Here is a 12,498-nt window from a genome sequence, read left to right as displayed (position 1 = left end):
TTGAAGAGGCTCAGTGTGGAGCTAGTAGAGGATGATCACCAGAAATTTATTACCAACCTAGTGTTACAGCCTACCTTGCAGGAGAGGATTAAATCTGTTCATAGGAATGACGCAGAATTGGTAAAGCTAATAGATAAAGTGCAGAGCGGACAGGGAGAGGAGTTCAATATTTCAGATGATGAAACTCTGAGGTTTCATACCAGGTTATGCATACCTGCAGATGCTGAGATTAGGAGAACTATCCTAGAGGATGCACACAGATCCCTTTACATAGTGCATCTTGGTAGCACTAAAATGTATCATAACTTTCGAGAATCCTTCTGGTGGAGCAACATGAAGATGGAGATAGCTGAATTTGTGGGGCAGTGTTTGACGTGCTAGAAAGTAAAGGTTGAGCACCAGAGATAGCGGGACAATTGCAGCTACTCCACATTCCTAAGTGGAAGTGAGATCATATATCCATGGACTTCATTACAGGGTTACAGCCGGCGTTGCATGGGCAAAATACTATTTAGGTGGTCGTTGATCAATTGATGAAGACTGCTCATTTTCTCCCTATTAAAGTCAATTATTCTATAAACAGACTGGCAGAGTTATACATTCCGGAGATAGTTCGACCCCATGGTGTGGGAGTATCCATAGTTTCAAATCGAGACCCACGTTTCACATCACGATTTTGGAGGAATTTGCAGGAAGCTTTGGGGTTTCAGTAATCATTTAGCACAGTCTTTCATCCTCATACTGATGGGTAGACAAAGAGGACGATCCAGATACTTGAGGATATTCTAAGAGCATGTGTGCTGGATTTCGGGGTAGTTGGACCCAGTATACGCCGCTGGTTGAATTCGTGTATAATAATAGCTACCAGGCCAACATTGGGATGACACCTTACGAGGCATTATATGGTTGGGGTGCCATTCTCCACTATACTGGATGAAATGGGTGAGAGGTGAGTTTTAGGACCAGAGTTAGTGCAACAAGAGTATGATAAAGTTTGACTTATTAAAGACAGAATCAGTGCAGCTCAAAGTCGGCAAAAAAGCTACGCAAACACTCGCTGCCGAAAGTTGGAGTTTGATGTGGGAGATTAGGTGTTTTTAAGAGTAGCACCATTGAGAGGAGCTATGAGGTTTGGGAAGAAGTGGGTTCAATTGCCTATAGGCTAACTTTACCACTAGCTATATTCAGGATTCATGACGTATTCAATGTTTTCATGTTGAGGAAATACATCCCACATCCCTTCCACGTGATCAACTATGAGGAAATAAAGTTTAGAGATACTTTAGCTTATGAGGAAACACCAGTACAAATTCTAGATAGAAAAGAACAAGAGTTGTGTACCAAAAAAATTTCACTAGTAAAAGTCCTATGGAGGAATCATACAGTAGAGGAGGCCTCGTGGGAGCTAGAGGAGGAGATACGACAGAAACACCCACATTTGTTTAGAGGGGACTAGCATTAGATAGAAAAAGGGACAATAATAATTCAGGTAAAATAAATATAGTTTGGTAAAGTAAATATAGTTGGCTTTATTTTATGCAAAGCAGGATAATGTATATATAGTTGTAGTTTAGATTATAGGATAAATAGTGTTTTGGTTTGGATAAATATAGTTGTATTTTAGACTAATCTTGTTAAAAGATAAATAACTTCTGTAGTAGATCTCGCAGGCATAAAACCAAATTGATATTTGAAACTTTCGTTTGTAACCTTAATCTTTGTTCAACTACCCTTTCACATAAATTAGTTAACCATATAATTCTGTTATCACCTAAGCATTTTTTAAACTTCAATTGGGATGTTATTTAGTCCCATAACTTTCCCATTTGTCATTTTTTTTAGTGCAAACTTAATTTCATTAACTCTAATTTTGCGAATAAATCTCATATTTTTAGTCTTTTCCTCATGTTGTCAATTCTAAGTTTAAGTCTTCTATTTGATTTTCATTAAACAATTTATTAAAGTAACTTCGACATCTTTCTTTAATGTCCTCATCCTTATCCAAGACAATATCGTCCTCACTTTTTATACATTTTATGTTTCTTAAGTTCTTGCTCTTCCTTTCTCTAAGTTTAGCAAGTTTACATATATCTCTTTCCCCTTCTTTTTTTACCTAATCTATCATACAAACTATTAAATGATTTATATTTAGTTTCACTAACGGCCTTTTTTGTATTTTTTCTTGTCTCCTTATATTTTTCAAAGCTATCTCTCTTTCTACATTTTTGCTACGTTTTATATCAAATTCTTTTTATCTTTATAATTTTTTGTATATCTTTATCCTACCACCAACTCTCTTTACTATTTGAAAATCTTTCCCTTGATTCACCTAAAATCTCTTTTGCTATTTTTTTAATAGAGCTAACTAATCTATTCCAAAGAGTATTTGTATTTATCCCATCCTCTATAGTCCAATCCCCATCTTTGATCATTTTATCTTTAAATTTTATTATATTTTCTCCTTTTAGGTTCCACCATCTAGTTCTCTTACACTGGTTTATTTTATCATTTTTCTTCTATTTTTTAATACATATATCTAATACTAAGACTCTATGTTGTGTGATTAGGCTTTCACTTGGAATAACTTTACAATCCTTGCATGATAAACGATCTACACTCCTAGTTTAAAAAAAAAAAAAAAAATCTATTTGACTTCTATTTTGCCCACTTTTAAAAGTTATTAAGTGTTCTTCTCTCTTCTTAAAGTAAGTATTCATTATACTAAAATCATATGACATAGCGTAGTCTAAGATCTTCTCCCTCATACTCATTTTTGTCTCCAAATACATATCCTTTATGTATCCTCTCATAATTTTTATTATCTTTTTCAACATGTCCATTCAGATCTCCTCTTATAAATATTTTCTCAATCCCTAATATACCTTATATATTCATATCTTCCTGAAATTGTCTCTTAAGATTTTCTATTACGCTAATTTGAAAAGCATAAGCCCTAATGGTATTTATTATCTCTTGATTATAATTCTATCATCTACTCTAGTTACATCCACAACGCTATCTTTTAAGTTTTTACCTATAATAATGTCTACTCCATTCTTCGTGTTTTTCTTTTCTAATGTACCAAAGTTTAAATCTTGATTTATCAATTTTTCTAAATTTCTCCCCCACCCACTTAGTTTCTTGAAGGCAAATGATATTAATTCTGTTGCTAATCTAATCCTAGTTTCCTGAACTAACAGCTTTACCTGCCCACGTCCAAAATGTTCTAGGAACCCTTGTATATTTGACACCATAACCAAGTACCGACACGACGCGCCGCTTCGGGGCAACAACCTAGCCCACCCTTGCCCACTTTTCACTACACCTTAGTGGTTCAAGTGCAACATGTCGCTTGTAGGGGACGCCTCAGTAAATATTTGGTAAGGATTCATATCATAGTTCCTGACAAATTCTATGCTAACGGTCAACTACCTAACGCAACCCTCCTCCTTTACCTAGGCTTGGGATCGGCCGTGTGTGAAAAAATTAGGACATTAAGTGTATCATAGGCAAAGTTAATATTTATAAAACTAATATAAATTAAAAACTTAATTAATTTTTTTATTTTCTTCTTTAAATCAAATAATATTATAAAATATGATTAAAATGTTAAAATTACAAATAATACACATTAAAAAATTACTATAATAAAAATAAAATTTATTATAATTATTTAATTTAATTATTCTACTTTCAAATTTTACTTTACAGTAAAAATTTTATTAGATATTACAATTGAAAAATAGTAAAGATATTTTGCGATTGACTTTATTATTATTTTTTGAATTATATGTATATTTTTAAAAAAAATTATTTAAATTCATATGATTATTTAATTTTAATTTTAATTTTAAAGTATATAAATAAAATAAATAATTTCTGGATGTTAAAATTTATGGTAATAGATTGTCAAAACAACTGAAAACCATAAAATTAATTTTTTTTGTTTTTTGACAAACGGGAGAAAACCAACAAAAATAAAAAACTAACACAAATAAACGTATTTTTATAATCTATTTCAAAAAATACAAACTACACCAAACAAGCCCTAAAAAAGCTAGAAAGCCTTATTTTTTAGATTTAACCACCAAATAGCATCGAAATTTCATCACAACCCCCCCCCCCCCCCCCCCCCCCCCTTTCCCTCTTTTTAAGCTTTGAAAACGCAATAAAAAAGAAAAAAATTATGCTAAACATTACATCGCACATCAAACCTGTACTGATATGGCCGCGGGTGTGCAACATTGAATTTTTTTTATTAGCTTCGTTTCAACAATATGGCATTGAACTAGCTTGTTCCCTTACCTAGGGTAAAAACCCACCAAAAATATTCAGAGGAAGAAGGCCCAACAGAAGCCGGGAAAGAATGAAATGCAAGCAGTCTCTGTTCTGCCTAAGAAATCATTTTCCTGCACTTTCTTTTTATTAAAAACCCAGGTTCAATTTATCTACAAAGTGAAGAACATAGCAATAAAGAGAGAGAGAGTTGTAAAGCAGTTTCCTCTGTGTGTGTATATATATATATATATATATATATATATTCAGAGGAAGAAGGCCCAACAGAAGCGGGGAAAGAATGAAATGCAAGCAGTCTCTGTTCTGCCTAAGAAATCATTTTCATGCACTTTCTTTATCTACAAAGTGAAGAACATAGCAATAAAGAGAGAGAGAGTTGTAAAGCAGTTTCCTGTGTGTGTGTATATATATATATATATATATATGCTTACAGAAGATTGGACCAGGGCTCTTAGCCACTCTCCTGATGGAGTGAAGTTCAAACCAAAATAACGAAAAAGAAAATAGCAAGAAAGTTGTATCGAAAGAAGCCATATAAGAGTGATGAAAACCAACAAAAGAAGAAAGGTATGAAATGTAATGTGTAGATATTGTGTCCAACTATCTGCTTAAGACGACCATAACCAGAAAAAAAAGGATCCTCCAATTGCTGCTAGCTATATTGATTTTATCTGAGGCTTGTGTAAATGCTCTTCTCTGTAAAGCAAGCGCCTCTTGTTTGGACCATATCCTTGGTACTGGTAGATAATGCTGTAAAGACACTGCCTCAGAGGCAGGACATCAAACGTCTCTATGAACCTCAAATCAGTAGTCCTGGATTTTGCACCGGCAAAACGCTGATACTCCTCAAAGATGGAAGCCAAACACCAATTCTGCAACTTTCTCAAGCAGCCAACAAGACAGCCAGTTCGGTGCTGCAGTTAATAAACCATGAGAAACAAAAGCTCAGAACAGCCAATGTTACATGTGAAAGAATAGGGAACTAATTCATCTCACAGTTCACAGAAAGATCTATTATGTCATGCATAATTCAACTGTTAAAAACCTCAAGGCCACAGTTCTAGTTGGCAGTACACAAAATCTTAAATTTGGGATCTATTTTGGTTAGTTAGACGTAGTTAAAGACAGATTTGGCTGTTACTGTTAGACTAAAATTCTCCTTCATGACTCAATACTGAGGGTTGAATATCATATTTATCTTTGATTGAATATTAACCAAGGAAAAATTAAATTGAACTTCTTTCTCTGGGAAGTAGGACCAGAAACGAAACACAAATCCAGAAAACCAAACACCAAAAATGAAGGGGAAAATTGTTTGGGGGCAATTGAACTTCTTTCTCTGGGAAGTAGGACCAGAAACGAAACACAAATCCAGAAAATCAAACAACAAAAATGACGGGGAAAAAAAAAAGAATCAGAAACCTAAAAGTTGGCAGTAATGGTAAAATTTTCACATGCCTGTAACTTAACAAGAAGTGCAAAGCAAATCAATGCTATGCTTTCTTTTATACGACATAAACATTGGGTTCAGTTTTCCTTCTTTGCAACTGACCGAATGCTCTGGCATTAGTCCAGCAACCAAAAATATAAATTGCCAGGAAAAAAGTTTCCACAAGAAGATGAGAGAGTTCTTTTCATGAAAAAGTTCTTAAAAAAATGATTTAAGAAAAATGAAACAATTTTTGTTTTGATGGCAAAAAAAAAAATGAAACAATTATTCTTGAAATGCATTAAAATGACAAGATAACTAAGGAGCAAAATTAAATGAACAGCTGTCCAATTTGCTTAATGGCACCAAGGCCCCTTGTCTCTCTTATAGCCAGAAAAATAAACTGTCGCACTTGTTGACATCCAAACAAATCAGCATGAAAAGAGTTTAAATATATCGTGCAGGATCTTCAAAATCATAATCTTTATTGTAGTTCATTACAACCTCCATGTGTCCTAGTTGGTAGTGCAATCAGGTGCAGAGATCATTTGGGTAAAAATGATTTATTTCAATTGTAATTTTGAGTGTGTGAAAATCAAGTATGTACCTAATATGACAAAGTGGAACACATTTATTGATCACTAACACTGCAGACCAAATTAACCAGACAGCAGACTTGTTCTCACCTCAGGCCAAAGCTGAAGGACTTGAGTTAATAATTAATCACAGAAATTCTACAACCCAACAATAAATAATGAAGAATAATATATATACAAAATATCAGACAACAGAAACAGTTAGAACAGCTGGAACTGTACCTTTCCACGTTTGCAATGGATCAAAACAGGATGATTTCTGACATCTGAAAATATCAAACAAAAGACTCAGAAAAATCAAGAAATAAGGGGACTGTTTTAATAAAGGAATCTAACATTGATGGCATTTAAAAATTCAATTATAATTGTCTAATTAAGAATTAAAATTCAGTACCAATCAAGACTTTCAAAGCCTCCTTAATGACATCCCTGGGGATAGACACAGAAGACTCCTGCAGATCAAAATGTTTATAAATGATTTTATAATCAATGCCACAGTGAGCAAGGAACAGCAGCTGAGTCACAGACACCATAATGCGAATCTGGAGCTATTTAAAAGTAAACATGCTTTGTACACCCCCTATCTTAATACTCTTTAGCTGTGTTTAGGAAAAGATCAAGAAAAATTACACCAAAAATCTTCACTCAAATATTTCCTAAAGTAATTAGATGATAAATAACAGTAGAAATAGAAAAGGTAGTGGAAATATATAAAACCAACAAACACTGCAAGGGCATCGTGAATTTTGATGAAGTTATCTATAAGCTAAGAAAATTAAAGTATCACCTAATTTAGCCCATCTATCTCATTTAAGCTTTAGTGCTTTACTATCCACACTTCTACAGAAGTGTTGCACTCCAATCATGAAACCATGTCTTGCACCTTAAACTCAATTCAGATCTGAACAACATGATTAATTTATTCTTGATGCTTTCTCATCCTTACTTTTAGAAAAATTTAGAAAAATCAGTTGCACTGCATTCTCAGAGCCAACACTTGCACTTGAAAATCAATTTAAAACCCAAGAATATAATCAATTCGTAGCCCCTGATAGATATCCACCTCGAGCAAATCAAAATCTTATGAATTCAGGCATTATCTAATTCAAACTTTACTATCCTCAGTATCAGACTAGTTACCTGCATTCTCAATCAAAACCATCTCTCTTGCATCTTAATCCCAATTAAGATCTCAAAAATATGATCCATTTATATCCCCTGTGCACTCTGCATAAGCAGAATACCTATGGAACATCAATTAAAAAAACTTTTGCTTCTAGCAATTCCTTGGTACACTATCAACTAATAATTTCAGTCGTAAATGTTAAATTGTTAAGCACAAACCATTTCCAACACTTTCAACAGGTTGCAAGTGTAATTATCACACATGCCATTAAAATAAGAAAACTTAAAAAATTCTGATCTAAAGAGAGTAACACTTCCATGATGCAAGAACTCTATCCTCAGTATAACTATTGGTTCATAACTATCTTGAGATGCTCCAAAGATTGAGCTTGCGCATTAATTAAATAAACTGATATAAGCCCCATTCATATTAAAGGATTAAAGTTAGAAAGCTCAGCAAGATGAATACCACAAAAAACAAAATAAAATAAAATAAAATATACTAGTTAGGGTTCAGGTATTTTTCTATTTGGTGTTCTATCAATTGCAAATTCTGGCCATGGCTTTGATGTCACTTCTATCACAATAAAAACAATACAAGAGAATCTATACTAAACAACTAATTGTAACTCGTATGACTCATCCGAATGTCATTTAATTACTTTATGTAGAAATTCTAAACTCTCTAAATCAGGATGATTTTAATGCATACGTAAAAATAACAAAATCCTCTCAGATATCAAAACAACTAAAAACCGTTCATTCAAATTTAAAGCTAATATATTCAGTTAGACGCAAGCACACAACAACGCTCATTCAAATTTTTCTCAAGATAAATATTACATGAAAAATCAACTTTATACATGAGAGAAAGAAAGAGAATGATATACCTTCTTTCCTTCAATTCCAAACTGAAAGAGCCGAATATTCTGCAAACGAAAAAATTCCAAATTTTCCTCCGGATACGGCTCAGTACACAAGCACCTGCCTCATCAAAATATCATAAACAAATCAAATTAGTAACTAAAAAACAAAAGAAATCTTAATAATCTAAGATTATTCCAAGAAACCCCAGAAGCACATCAAATCCAATACTTTTCATTATTTTCTCACCAATCAAACACATCATAAAATGCAAACAAGTCATACATTTGATGGGGGGGGGGGGGGAGAGAAAATATAAATAAAGATATAAAAAAAATTAAAAGTAAATATTTATGTTCAAAATAAATTAAAATTTTAAAACCCTAAAATTCAAATAAATAAATGTATAAAGAAAGAAAGATAAAAATAAAAATAAAAATCAAACCCATGATCATTCAATGAGCCAAGTCCAAAAAGCGTAAAATACGAGCGATAAGAAAATAAACAAATAAAAAAAAACATACACGACGGATCGGAGGTTCAGGGTTCGAAGAAAGGAGAAATTGGGGGGTTGAGGGAATGCCGATCGATAGATGCCTTCTTCGACCATGGAGAAGTTGGGGGGCGGGACCAAAGCGGCGTCGTTGCCTTCGCCTTCCAGAATCACACACATTGCTTCTCTCCTCGCGCCTTGGAACCACTACTCAACAAAAGGGCCCACAAACAAGCAGAGCTACAAAACGAAAGCGCTCATCGCCATGCCCGCCATCTCCAAGATTTATACACACAGAAAAAAACGCAGTTTGAAAAATCACGAGACCGACAAACAAGAGAGAGAGTTTTATAAAGAAGGGAAGCGACGTCGTTGTTCGTTAGGATCCTTCTTCGCTTTTTGCGTGCAGAGAGAGAGAAGAGTGGGGAGGAGGGATCCGCTCCTGTACGCTGACCGTTGCAACCAGACTTGACAAGCAGCCGATGCACTGACACGTTTTCGTTAGGGAGATTGAACGGCAGAGATAACGCCATGTCACCAGAGCCCCCCGGATCCGGATGTTAATCCCGCGTGCAGTGGGGCGTCTATTAATTTTAAATTAATTTAAATTTGGAAACCAGTATTTATCAATTAAATAAAAATAATAAATATTTAATTTTGGATTTTTTAATGGTGGGAAAGGGTGGATTGGGCGGGGCGGTCCAAGAGGGAGAGTGGACCTGGTCGCCGGTCAAGCGGTGTGGATTTGGATTTGGATTTGGACTACCGCTTTTGAATTGAAGAGTTTTGGAACCATTTCAACCACTTTCTGTTGTTTTGGAAAATGGAATGATTTCATCTGGGACAGTTCTTGACACCTGTCCCTCATAATTAAAATTCTGATCTATAACTAAGAAAAAATCTATCTAAATTATTATTATATATTTTCAAACTGTAAAAAATTTAACCAAACTAACCGCTAAAATATTTAAAAAAAATTACAATATTTTATGACCAAATTATTAATATATAATTTTAAATATTAAATAAACTAAAAAAATTTTAATTTTAACAAAAATAGTACACGACTATAATAGCAACATCATGCGATTGCAAGTTGATTTAAAAAAAGTGAGTGACGATTTAAATTAGAATGTGAAATAAGTCATTTTGCTTACTCCTAATACGTACACGTCTTACGTTTGGGAGATGAGCATGGTTTTCTTTGATAAATTTATTAAATTAATTTTTATGTCACACTATTAAATATAAAAGAACTTATAGCATGACCTTAATGAATCAATATATAAATTCAAACGTCTTCACATTTGATATATCCTTTGGCGTGCGTTTAGTCTAATGATTTTGCCTAGAGAAAGGAAAGGAAGAGAAAATTAGGAAATTTATTTTTCACTATATTTTCTCCCTCTATCAAATAATGAAAATCTGTTCTAGCATGATAAAATTAATTTTAAAAAATAAAATGTTAATTATGTGTAAAATTAAATTTGTGTTCATTTATTTGGTTTTTCCTTTGATAATTAAATATTAAAAAATATATATATATATTTTTTTCATATTTTCTTTTCTTTTTTAAGATTTTTAGAGTTTATAATGGAGCCTTAGAAATTAGGACTTTCACATTGAAGGTCCCTTTTCGTGTCTCAAAAGAGTATAAAATGAAAGTTTTTGCTACCTCTAAAACCTCCAATTGACCCAAACACATACAAAGACATAAATTTAAACATGCATATTTAAGTGTTAGATATTAGACATTGTAAAGTTAGTATTATTTTGTATAAAAGAACCAATATATTTTGTGACAAAATACACTAAAAACTTGAGGAAATAATATGCAAAAATATTACAAGTATGAAATCATAAATTTAATAATGCATAAAGTAATTTTTCATTATTCAATTATCTAAATACTAATAATTTTTTTATAGATATTCATTGAAGATTTAAATGTGTAATGTTACTCTCATATTAAAAGTGACTTTCTCCAAAGTAGAAGAAAAGGTTTGGCACAAATGATAAAAACAACTATCGAGCTGCAAAGAGGAAGGGGGATCATAGGAAACCTCAGCAATTAATCGAATCTACAATAAATAGCTTCAAAGGAAAAGTAACTTTCGCACAAAATTTGGCATCATAAGGTAGATTATTGAAAATACAAGAGCTGCTATAAAGAGAAAGGTACCCTTCTAGCTCTAATCTTATTCGAATTGAATATTGTTGATACGCGTTCAGATTCTCAATCGTTAATTAATAGCAGTGCTACTATTTATGCCATAAATTTCTTGCAAGAATTCAAAAGCTAGCAAACACTAGGGAGAGTTGAAAATGAATATAAGGAATGGAATCAGAGTTAAAGTGGAACAGATGGTAATTATTAGGATTTAGTTAACTGCTATTTTAGAAATTGAGGAATGTTGCTTATCTACCCTCTATAAGGAAGAAATTCATTTCTATTTTAGTTTTGGATAAATGTGATTACTCTTTTCATTTTAGTATTGAAAAATATGTCCATAACTTTGGATAAGCAAGAAGCCTAGCCTAAGCTTACTCTTTGCTAGTTGTCAGTTCTAGCAAAGTCGACAATAGGAAAACCTAGAAGTGGGGGCATTTGTACACATAAAAAAATTTGCAATGATCTTAAATTAAAATAATTAGTCAAATTAAATACATAAGCATTGGGATTATTACTTTAACGGGCTCCAATTAAAAATTATTTTGGGCTTTAAGTATGATGGGTTTTGTAAAAAATATGAGTTTAACAAATTAACATATGGTTAGTTAGCCCAACTCATGCTCCAACATGGTGACACGTAGCAACTATACGAGAGCTCTAAGAATGTCATCCAACCCAGTCCTCACCTATGAAAGCTTTGGTTGGATTCTAAAAAGGAGATTCCTAGAGACAAAAGGAGGATCCAAGACAATAAGAATCAAGATTCTTTAGAGAAAAGACCCAACAATTGTAGGGGCTACATCAAGAAAATTAACAAGATGAGGCAAGAACAGCAAGTTCTTTGATTGTACTTTTTGGAAACCACTTTTCATTCAAGAATATATTCTTCAAGATCAAACTATGCCCATAAGACCAAACACAACTCCATTCTTCACTCATCGTCAATGTTGACATCTAGAAGATCTAACACTATGCCTCAATCAAGAATACACCCACGAGCCCTCGAATTAGCAAATTTGCTTCAAGGAGATTAAGTCTGAGGATTTTTACTTCACTCATTGTAAAAATATTTTGAGATTATACTCCTTGTTTTAATCAATTCAAAAATCAAAATTTATAACAATTTTCAAGTCTTTAATTTTGAAGGCACAAATTTTTTCAGTATAGTGGGAATGGGAAGGGGTTTGATTGTTTAAGAGGAATGAGGGAAAGTTTGAGAAGCATGACCAATAGAAAAAGGTTAAAAATATTTTCAAAGGCGCAACTTTACAGCCCATGCCATCTTTGTTATGAAAGCGCCACCAAAAACCATGCTATGATGAATCAATTATTATGATTGGACGTGTTCGATTGTCAATGAATTGAATCAATTATTATGATCGATTGTAAAAAAAAAAAAAAAGATCATTTTTGTATATTTTATTGTAAAATTTATTATCTTGAGGGGATAATGAAAATTTAAAGATATTTATTTGAATTTTAAATGTGTAATTTATTTTCCAAGTTCCCTATTTTAGGAAAT

At 32.8% G+C, this 12,498-nt stretch overlaps 1 protein-coding gene across 1 annotated transcript; it reads right to left on the bottom strand.

The window, feature by feature from the left end:
- Positions 1-4,582: 4,582 nt before the first annotated feature.
- LOC131153221 (tyrosine-protein phosphatase DSP3-like) lies at positions 4,583-9,216 on the bottom strand. The gene is made up of 5 exons (XM_058105388.1): positions 8,835-9,216; positions 8,337-8,430; positions 6,716-6,773; positions 6,544-6,587; positions 4,583-5,210 (listed from the first exon to the last, which is right to left on the bottom strand). Exons 1-5 carry the CDS (start codon positions 8,981-8,983, stop codon positions 4,953-4,955), a joined length of 603 nt encoding a protein of 200 aa, XP_057961371.1. The 5' UTR covers positions 8,984-9,216; the 3' UTR covers positions 4,583-4,952.
- Between the last annotated feature and the right edge of the window lie 3,282 nt (positions 9,217-12,498).

This window comes from Malania oleifera, chromosome 4, assembly GCF_029873635.1.
Source record: "Malania oleifera isolate guangnan ecotype guangnan chromosome 4, ASM2987363v1, whole genome shotgun sequence".
In the NCBI taxonomy this organism is placed as follows: Eukaryota; Viridiplantae; Streptophyta; class Magnoliopsida; order Santalales; family Ximeniaceae; genus Malania; species Malania oleifera.
This window is presented reverse-complemented; position numbering and strand designations above follow the sequence as displayed.